The sequence below is a fragment of the Scardinius erythrophthalmus genome (genome assembly GCF_964197995.2).
Source record: "Scardinius erythrophthalmus genome assembly, chromosome: 10".
Taxonomy (NCBI): domain Eukaryota; kingdom Metazoa; phylum Chordata; class Actinopteri; order Cypriniformes; family Leuciscidae; genus Scardinius; species Scardinius erythrophthalmus.
This window is the reverse complement of record NC_138230.1, coordinates 43,661,761-43,672,231: the sequence shown is the minus strand read 5'-3', so window position 1 is coordinate 43,672,231 and position 10,471 is coordinate 43,661,761. Positions and strand designations below refer to the sequence as shown.

Below are 10,471 nucleotides of genomic sequence, written 5' to 3'. Positions count from 1 at the left end.
ACACTCACACACACACACACACACGCTAACACTTACATGCTTTGCCACGTCTCCACCAATAGCTGTGCTGGTCTTCACATATTCAGACACTGAACCGCTCAGCAAAAGGTCGAACGCCTCCATGCTCTGCGATTCGCCTTAGAATCAAAGAGAGAGAACAACAACACAGAAATCAGTGTGACAGAATAAACATCACTGGGGCGTTAGACCTTAGAGTTGGGGAAACACTACTGTTTGGGGTCAGAAAGACTGTTTTTCAAAGAAGATTTCTACTTTTATTCAGCAAGGATGCATTAAAGTGACAGTAAAGACTTAGTAATGTTATTAATCAAAGAATTGTTAACAAAAAATGCATCAAAGCAGCACAACTGTATTTAATATTTCTTGAGCCTCAAATCATCATATTAGAGTGATTTCTGAAGGATCATGTGACACTGAAGACTGGAGTAATGATGCTGAACATTCAGCTTTGATCACAGGATATAAATTACACTTTACTATATATTCACATAGAATTTGGTTATTTTACATTGTAATAATATTTCACAATTTTTCTGTTTTTACTGTATTAAACTTTTGAACGGTAGAGTAAATTTTGGGAACTTTTTGACAAGGCGATGAAATATAGAGATCAACCGATATTCATCTTTAAGAAAAGTAGATGTTTTATATATATTTATGGTCTGATATGCAGATATAATTTTGTATATTTGTCTTATTTCTTCTAAAACAATTACTAATAAAATATCTACTGCTGATAATAAGAATTTGTATTAATATTTATTATTAATATTATTATGCCACTATTTAAAACAGATATTACAGATATTACATTCACACACAAAAAAAAATATATATAATAATAATAATAATAATATTATATATATATATATATATATATATATATATATATATATATATATATATATAGTTATATATAGTTATATAAGTTAACCTAAAAATAGTCTATCACGAAAACCACTATTCTGAAAACACTGAAGAAAAAACCAACCCAAATCTGGAGGAGGCAAACGCTAATTCTGTATCATATTACAGTATATATTTCAGACTATGTGCAGTTTGCCACAGCTAATGCCACTCTGCTCCTGTGAGAATATTTTTCCCATGAAGAAAAACCCCCTAAAGTCAGAGTTCTTCTCTTTAAGATGATCAGTAGAGTCACAGACGATGCCCAGTGGACTCATCAAAACAAACCAGACATGCTTACAACTATTAATATATATTCAGAACTGCTTTCAAGATCTTTCAAGCAAAGCCCTGCTGTACTTGTGGTACCTCCGTTGATCATGTGACTGCTGATGATGTCACCGTTGGCCACACCCCCTGGCCCGAACTGTAGTTTACCAGCCACATATTTACCAGACATGCCAAAAACTATTAATATATTAAAATAATTCAGCACTGCTGTACTTGTGGTACCTCCGTTGATCATGTGACTGCTGTTGATGTCACCGTTGGCCACGCCCCCTGGCCCGAACTGTAGTTTACCAGCCACCGCCTCCAGACGAACCACTGCTTTCTCCAGACGCTCGACCAGCGCTTCCATAACAGTGTTCCTGCAGAAACACAGTAAACCACGAAGGTTAAAGAGTAGCAAAACTCAAGAGCATGCAGATGTGAATTTGAGAACTTTTGAGAACTTACTCTTTTCGCGATATACTAGATGCAAAACTAACTTGTGCACTTGCAACATCAGTGGCGGCGAGAGACTTTTGCCTTCATAGCAATAAGTAGCAGTGCTTCGCCTTCTGAGAATATAGTTCCCAGTATGTATACGGGTAGAAGACGGCTGTGTCTCATGTGACCTTGTTATTTGAGCACTCTGTGACTATACAAATCACAACATGTAAATAGTAAAATGTTGGCGTTATTTTGCACTTATTGGGAGCAGTATGCTAGCTGGAGCCATTTACCTCCAGTCTTTGTGCTAAGCTAGGCTAGCGGTGGGTGCGTCAGACAGAGTTACGGCACGCACGGACATGAGAAGGGTGTGTGTGGACTGGAGTCGCCGTGTTCCTTTAACTCCTCTAACTTCAATTAGATCAATTAAAACGTTTCTTGAACAGCACTTATTGTAGGATGGTTCATGCTCTTAACTCTTCTGGTATTTATGCATCAGTATTTCATTCTTTGTAATGCTTGGGTTATATACAGTATGTATCTATGTATGTATTTATTTATTATTATTATTATTTATTATTTGTCTTAGTGTTATAATTGTGGAAGAGCTCAACAATTAAAATTCCAGACATCCTGTTTGTTATGGCAAAAAATAAATAAATAAATAACCCAGCGTTACGGCCTGTGAAAGCGCTTTGATTTGTTGGGACTTCGTGACCGGAGTACCAGTCAGTTCAATAAAACACTCCCTGCTCCCTGTAACGGTCAAACTACAGCACGTATCCCACAGAAACATGACAACAATAATTTCGAGGGAAGATTTATTAACTTTCTTGGAGGTCTTGTGCAAAAATGTTGCAAGAATGAGCCTGGAGTTGGCAATGTGAATAACATTTCTGTATTACTTCACCATGAAATCAAATCAATATTGCAGTATTTATTCTTAATGATTTATCCATGATGTACATCATTATTTTTATAAATTCATAATCTTGAATCAGAATAACTTCCCCTTCCTCTTCTCTGATGATGAGGGCGGAGCAACCTGTCACTCACATGAGATCAGCCAATAGCAAACCACAACCATCCAATCAATTCCCTACAGACAAAATCATGCCCCGCCCCTTACATTTGATCTTGTTCCAGAAGTGTTTCACTCATATATATAAATCACAATAGAGAAGAAAAGACTAGTGCAACTTCCATTTCATGCTGACTTTTAAGTAATATAATTCATATTACTTAAAATAGTCATTGTTATCAATAGGGGGTTTCGCTCCGGGGAGTTATATAGGAACTGTCCTAGTATTAGTATTACACTAGTATTGATATAAAATAAGAGTTTTAGATACTATTTCTGGAAATCTAGTGCGCACACACACACACACACACACTGTATGAAGGCGTGGCGGGTTCACTGGCAGCTCTCCACACGACCACACCTCAGTGCTCATCTGCTTACAGGAACACAACAGTCGATGGGTTACGACAGCGTCAAGAGGAGGCCAAATGAGCAGTTCACCAAGTATTTCATTACATAACATCTCCACCATATTAAAACCTTTCCAAAATATCTCAGAATACAGTACAAAACATAAAATATTGCTGATATGTTGAGATGTGTCAATAAATGACCTCATCTGAACTGCTGATTAGCAAATACTGACTCTGTTCTGTCTTTGACACTTTTATGTTAGTCATTCTGGAGTATGCTGTGAAAATTTGTTTTGTGAAAGTTGTTGTGAATGTTGTGAAAGTTTTCCTTACAAAGTCCTTAATCCACTTAATTTTAATTTCTGATCTTTAAAGTGTTTAATTTTTTTTAAATATAAATATATTTGATAAAAATCTTTAATCCATCTTAATTTTAATTTCTGATCTTTAAAGTACTTAAAAAGTGTTAAAAAATACTATTAAAAAATAAATAAAATATATATATATAATTTAACACTTTTTAAGTACTTTGAAGATCAGAAATTAAAATTAAGATGGATTAAGGATTTTTTAAGGAAAACATTTAAGGAATTTAAGGAAAAATAAATGTATTTTTAAAAATTACATTTAAGGAAAAAATGTAAGGAATTAAGGAAAATTTAAGGAATAAGGAAAAGATTTTTTATATATATATATATATATATATATATATATATATATTTAAATATATATAATATAATATAGATTATATATATATATATATATATATATTTTTTTTTTTTATGAACCTACAAATTAGAAATAAGCCATCAAAATATGAGGAAATTATTTCATATTTTTTAAATATTAAAAGAAAATGTGTGAAAAAACAAAGCACTGAACAAAATGTTTTAGACAAAATGATTTGCCACAATTTGGTTTGAAAATATTCTCAGTTTTATTGCATTATAACATATAAAACCAATCGGCTCCTAGCACAACTATGCAATATGCACTGAACCCGGTTTCCACCACAGAATACTAAATAAAAAGGTCATTGCAAAAGAATTCTCAAAATTCCAAGTTTATGTCTTGCAATTCTGAGAAGAAAAAGAGTCTATCACTATACTCCTACGCTCAATACTATTCTTTCTGATTTATTGAAGAATGCGTTATGAATGCATTTTAAAAAAGCGAATGAGAATCTATAACATGGAATATGTTACGTGCAAACATTTGAACAGTAATTCAGATTCAGTTTAGAAAGTATTAATAAAAAGAGGGAAGTGGAAAGGAAAGACTGATTCAATGTAAATCAAACACAAAAGATCAGAATCCCGCAAACAGCCTGAGCACCGTCACACAATCCTACAACAGCAGCACTGAAGATCCAGGATTCATTCACCTGAACATCACAGCAACAAAAGAGCCGTATTTGCTGCATTTAACATGTAGCCACTAAAAGAGCCACTCTCTCTCTCTCTCTCTGACACCCGTCAGCAGTAATTAATAGTGACCCCGTGTGGAAATGCTCACGTCATCTTGTTATCTCTCTAGAGAATTCTCTAGGCCCTGCCAAATGCCTGACCTGGGCCTCAGAGAGCAGAATAAGCCTGAGCGTGTGACGACGAGACACACACAGCATCAAACCTCCAGCTGAAGCACAGGTGATATAATCCTGTCGTCAGCTGTGGAGGCCAGAATCATCCTGTTAAAAATACAGTAAAATGTACACAGAACAAACTTTTACAATTATAACCGTAGTTTTTAAACCGGTAAATCCAGTAAACCCTTTTCTGCTGAGTTAGCAAGGTCACGCATTTACTGATGACAACCATCACAATAACAAAGATGGAAAAGAGAAAGACACTATGACACTAAAATAATGCAATAAACATTCATTTAACAACATAAGATGTATATAAGACATGAGACATAAATCCCTAATGTATGTAATTAATAACAAAAAACTAAGAAGAAACATACAGTAGTGGCCAAAAGTGACATCTGAGGGGATGTTTGTGTTTAATGACTCGATTAAACCATCAAAATATGAAGAAAATATGTTATATTTTTTAAAAATTTAAATATGAGGGATGAACAAAACACTAAACTTGGTTAAGGTATTTATCCGACTAAATTATTTTGGGGAAAAAGGGAAACTACAGCTACAGGTCTTATTTTATTATGCATTAAAATATGCATAGAACAACGAAAAGTTATTAATATTTTGCTGGCTCTCTCTTGTTTTTCCATGCATTCATAATTTCTTTGTATGACAGCCTGCATCAACAAAAAATGATGTCGGCACAATTTGGCATGTCTTACTGCGTTGTTATTATTATAGTAAAAATAAAACAAGCACAATTATGCAATATGCTTTCAAAATTCCTAGGCCGGACATCACCATTGGCCACATTATCTGAATTACCATTAAATGTGAAGTGTCACGCAGGGAATTCTGGGAATGCCAGTTTACGGCTTTTCACTGTTAGTTAGGCTATACATTGAATGTGATTTTTTACCTAAAAAAAAAAGTATCTTACTATAAAATTACATGAAATGCAAGGTTAGATCTATTACAGTCTCCTTATGTATAAAGGGAACTTACTGTAATTAACAGGTTTCTACTGAAGCATTTATACAGTTAAAATCTCAATAAAAGTCTTACAGTGCACATTACTAAGCAAAAGCCACATTTCTCAAAACATGTGGTATAGAGTAAGTGCAAGTTGTCAAACGAAACACGTTTGCTGGCCTATATATGTGTGGCTAGTCTGTCCGCCATTAAAAGTATAACAATCTGCACAACATGATCTGTGCTGAAGCAATATTTCAGGAGTGATGCAGTTATCTATTTCTGAAAGACTCTAAATGCAGAGCAATGCTTCACCCGGATACAGGAGGACACTGGAGCATGTGCTGCAAAACACCATTCATTTCTTTCAATTTAACTCAATTAACGCAGCATCTGTTTTCTATGGATTCTGTTTCCGCCACAGAATAAAACATTTTAAAAGATAATTGCGACTTTTCATCTCACAATTGCGAGTTTACATCTCGCAAGTTTGACTTTATTTCTCAGAACTGCGAGATATAAAGTCAGAATTGCATGAAATAAAGTTGAAATTATGTGTTATAAAGTCAGAATTGCGAGATATAAAGTCAGAATTGCGAGATATAAAGTCAGAATTCTGACTTTTCTCGCAATTACGACTTTATAATACGCAACTGGGAGATATAAAGTCAGAATTGCATGATTTAAAGTCGCAATTGCTTTTATAAAGTCAGAATTCTGACTTTTCTCGCAATTACGACTTTATATCACACAATTCTGACTTTATATCTCGCAATTCTGACTTTATATCTCGCAATTCTGACTTTATAATATGCAATTGGGAGATATAAAGTCAGAATTGCATGATATAGTTTAAAGTTGCAATTGCATGTTATAAAGTCAGAATTGCGTGAAATAAAGTCGCAATTGCGTCTTATAAAGTCAGAATTCTGACTTTTCTCGCAATTACGACTTTATATCACGCAATTCTGACGTTATATCTCGCAATTCTGACTTTATATCTCACAATTCTGACTTTATAATCCGCAATTGGCAGATATAAAGTCAGAATTGCATGATATAGTTTAAAGTCGCAATTGCGTGTTATAAAGTCAGAATTGCGTGAAATAAAGTCGCAATTGCGTCTTATAAAGTCAGAATTCTGACTTTTCTCGCAATTACGACTTTATATCTCGCAATTCTGACATCTTTTCTCAGAATTGTGAGATATAAAGTCCAATTCTAAGGGGGAAAAAGACAAACTTTTTTTTTTTACCTCAGAATAGTTTATATCTCACAATTCTGACTTTATAACACGCAATTGCGACTTTATATCATGCAATTCTGATTTTATATCTCGCAATTGCGTGTTATAAAGTCAGAATTGCGTGATGTTAACTCGCAATTGTGAGATAAAAAGTTGCAATTATCTTTTAAAATGTTTTATTCTGTGGCAGAAACAAGCTTCCATAGTTTTCCCTTTATCCTTTGGCTAGTGTTTCAATATATGATCTTATTTATGCAAGTGCTTTTAAACCACAAGCACGGTCTTAAATTAGTTAAGTGAAGTCGTAAATGAACGTAAAGAGTTCATAGGAAAATAGGATGCTGGTCAGATCCGGCAGGTCTTAAAGTGACAGCAGCCTAATAAACCTGCTTCTGTCTGTCGGATAATCAAAGAACAAAAAGAAAAAGAGAAGTTCACTCACTCGCTGCTCTCAACTGAGTAACTTTTGTAGCTTTAATAAGGATCAATCTATATTTAATGTGTAATTTATGCAGTGAAGACTGTGACAATAACTTTATTCAATTTCTGTGTTACACCTTCCTAAAAATCTTAAAACATGCACTGTTTACAAGGTTACATGGGTCAAAAATAGTGAAAACAATAACTTTTTGTGCATTTTCAATGCAAGTAAAAATCTGAACTGGTCTGACTGGGCCAGAAAGAACTGAACTCTGATATATAGAAGCGCATGGTAAATGGCATTTTGTATAATGGGTTTATGTGAAGATTCTTTAAAAAATCACTTAAATTAAAAGTTAATATATTTTTTAAAGCCTAGGCTAATAAATGTTAAAATTGAAAGTTTTAATTATACTGTAATGCTGAATGCCTATAATGGCTAAAATTCATAAAAAGATGCATTAAAATGATTGTCTTTATGTTGTTTCTAATTTGGATATTATTACAATATAAAAATAGTGATTAATCGTGCTTAATTTCAGATTTTTTTTATGAATTAAATGAATAATGAATTATTAGTGAAAGCACTAATATATAATATACATATATAGGCCTACATACATACATACATACATACTATTAAAAAATGAAAACAATTTAGCTATAGCTAATATACAGGCCTACAGCCTATTGATTTATGACATTCCATACAGTACATAAGAACAATTACTTGTGTACTGGGTACTTTGAAAGCATCACTTCTTTAAAAGTAGCTTGTGTAACAGAGCGAAAGTAAAGAGCCAGTCTGGTCATCTCATCTCTGTCCCACAGCCTGCACACACTGATATGACAACTGACAGATCCTGCAATTAGTGAGAAGATAAGACACCCTGACACACACACACACACACACACACACACACACACCACTGAAACCAGAAAATACAGCTCGTTCAAACCAAATTCCTGCCACCGAATGCGCGTGCCTCCAAACAAAAACACGCACGTTCCCGTGAGAACCTCCCACCCGCGCGACCCGAACGTCCCACTAACGACCTAGAATGAAAATGTGACAGAGACAGAGACATTCTTACCGATTTATTACCTCTGACAAGGTATCCGGGTTCTACTGTCACGTTTTCTTTAGAAAAAGCGAGATGTGGATCGGCTGTGCAAGTCTCTGGTCCTGGCGTCCCCGGCGCGCTCCCGGCTGTCAATCAAGTGAGCCCGGCAGCCGCTTCCGGGACTTCCATATTTGGGAATGATGAATCAGAGATGCCTCGAGAGAGCAGTGAGATGAGGAGCTCTCGAAGCACGACCGCTGGCCAACAATATAAGTGTATAAGTAGTTTGGATTAACCGTTGAGTTATTTTAAGCAAAAAGTGATTTTTAAGTTAACTTAAAAAAATTGAGGAAAACCGTTGCCTTAAAATTATTAAGTAAATAAACCTAATGTGGAAATCATGTTGTGTGGAATTGTCAAGTTCACATAACTTATTTTTTTCAATTAAGCATTGCGTTTATTTGCTTAATTTTAAGGCAATGGGTTTACTTATTTTTCAAGTGAACTGAACACTTTTTACAGTGTAATCATTTTTAAATATATTGAATTATCAATATATTATTAACATAGTGAATAATGATAAACCTGCTAAATCATCATGCGAAGCCATTTTATTGTCATGTGACAAGAAAACCATAAACCATAAAAGAAAACCCTCTTATCATTTTCAAGTTTTGAATTTTATAACTAGTTTACAATATGATCTGTTATGCTTGCAAATTTCAAGGTGCAAAGAAAAGGAAAATATTTTAGTATGTTTTACTTGACTTAATAAATAAGAAATATGTGTGTGTGTGTGTGTATGTATATATATATATATATATATATATATATATATATACAGTACACACACACACACACACACACATATATATTTACAAACTTTTATGTAAGATGTGATTGCTCGTGATTAATCGATTTGATTATTAGTTATATTATTATATTATCACTGATGTCAAATCGATTAAACACGATAAATTGCATTTAACATAAAAGTTTGTAAATATAGCCTATACTGTATGTGTGTGTGTATATGTATGTATTTATGTGTATATATACTACAGTATATATACATATATATATACATACACATACTTTTATGTTAGATGTGACTAATTTATCACGATTATTGATTTTACAGCACTAATAATATAATAATACCTTGTTAATATAACATATCTATTTAAAAAATATAATTAATCAATAATAATAGTTATTTAAAAAATGTCAGAAGCCAATGTGAATACAAAGATTACAAAGATTTGTAAGAACTAGATTTTAAAAAGATTTCTCCTTTTTATCATCTCAGACATTCCAATTTGTCAAATAATACCGTGGCACTAATATAGAACAACAATTAAAAATAAACAAACCCCATACAATAAAAACACCCACAGTCATAGCATAGCATTATTACATTTCTAATCACTTTATTTCATTTCCATGACCTCTCGAGCAACTCTAAACCCCAGTGCACGTCTGACACCGTGACAGATTAGATTATCAGTGATGTTCCTGTCCGCTGGTATCAGCGCTCTCATTCGGGATGTGTTCCCGGTGGCGTTCTCTTCCCGGGAACCTCCGTTATCACGGCCCCTGTTAGACAAGCATCCCTGGTGATGGTGTGGTGGAAAGTTTCACTCCTGAAACAGCGTCAGGTTACACGCCGGGCAGAAATAGATCCTCCAGAAACACCAAGCGCACAGATGTGGCCCTTCGGCATTTCTTATTGATAAGAAAACCCCTGAATAATTCACTGATCTCCAATAAGCCAAACGGCGTCCACAGGTGCTGCGTCGGGTGGGTTTTAACTAAAGATACACATGTGTTGTGAGGGTTATGTGTAAATGTAGGCTTGAGTTACAGGCTGGATCAGAATTTAGGCCCGGTTTATGGTCATTACCCAAAGTGCTCACTCACGAACATTAGAAGACTGGTTCAACTAGGTCAACATGGTGGATCTCAGATCCATGACACAGCGATTTGGATAAAACATTGCTCAATCTAGATCCAGTGTGAAGTTCACAAACAACATACATACACAAAATTGCTTACGCCATCACCTGAGGAGTCATGTTGAAATATATTTAGCTATTCTGGCGACGGGAT

The 10,471-nt window shown here is 34.3% G+C and overlaps 1 protein-coding gene across 1 annotated transcript in view; it reads right to left on the bottom strand.

Annotated features, from left to right (window-relative positions):
- Nucleotides 1-8,542, bottom strand: part of LOC308697383 (RNA-binding protein 24-like) — a 15,295-nt gene extending 6,753 nt beyond the window's left edge. Inside the window, exons 1-3 of the mRNA XM_081376563.1 lie at nt 8,404-8,542; nt 1,441-1,577; nt 37-137 (exon numbers count right to left, since the gene is read on the bottom strand). Coding sequence (XP_081232689.1) covers nt 37-137; nt 1,441-1,567 — 228 coding nt within the window. The 5' untranslated portion in view covers nt 1,568-1,577; nt 8,404-8,542. The remainder of the gene's footprint in view (nt 1-36; nt 138-1,440; nt 1,578-8,403) is intronic.
- Nucleotides 8,543-10,471: the final 1,929 nt, after the last annotated feature.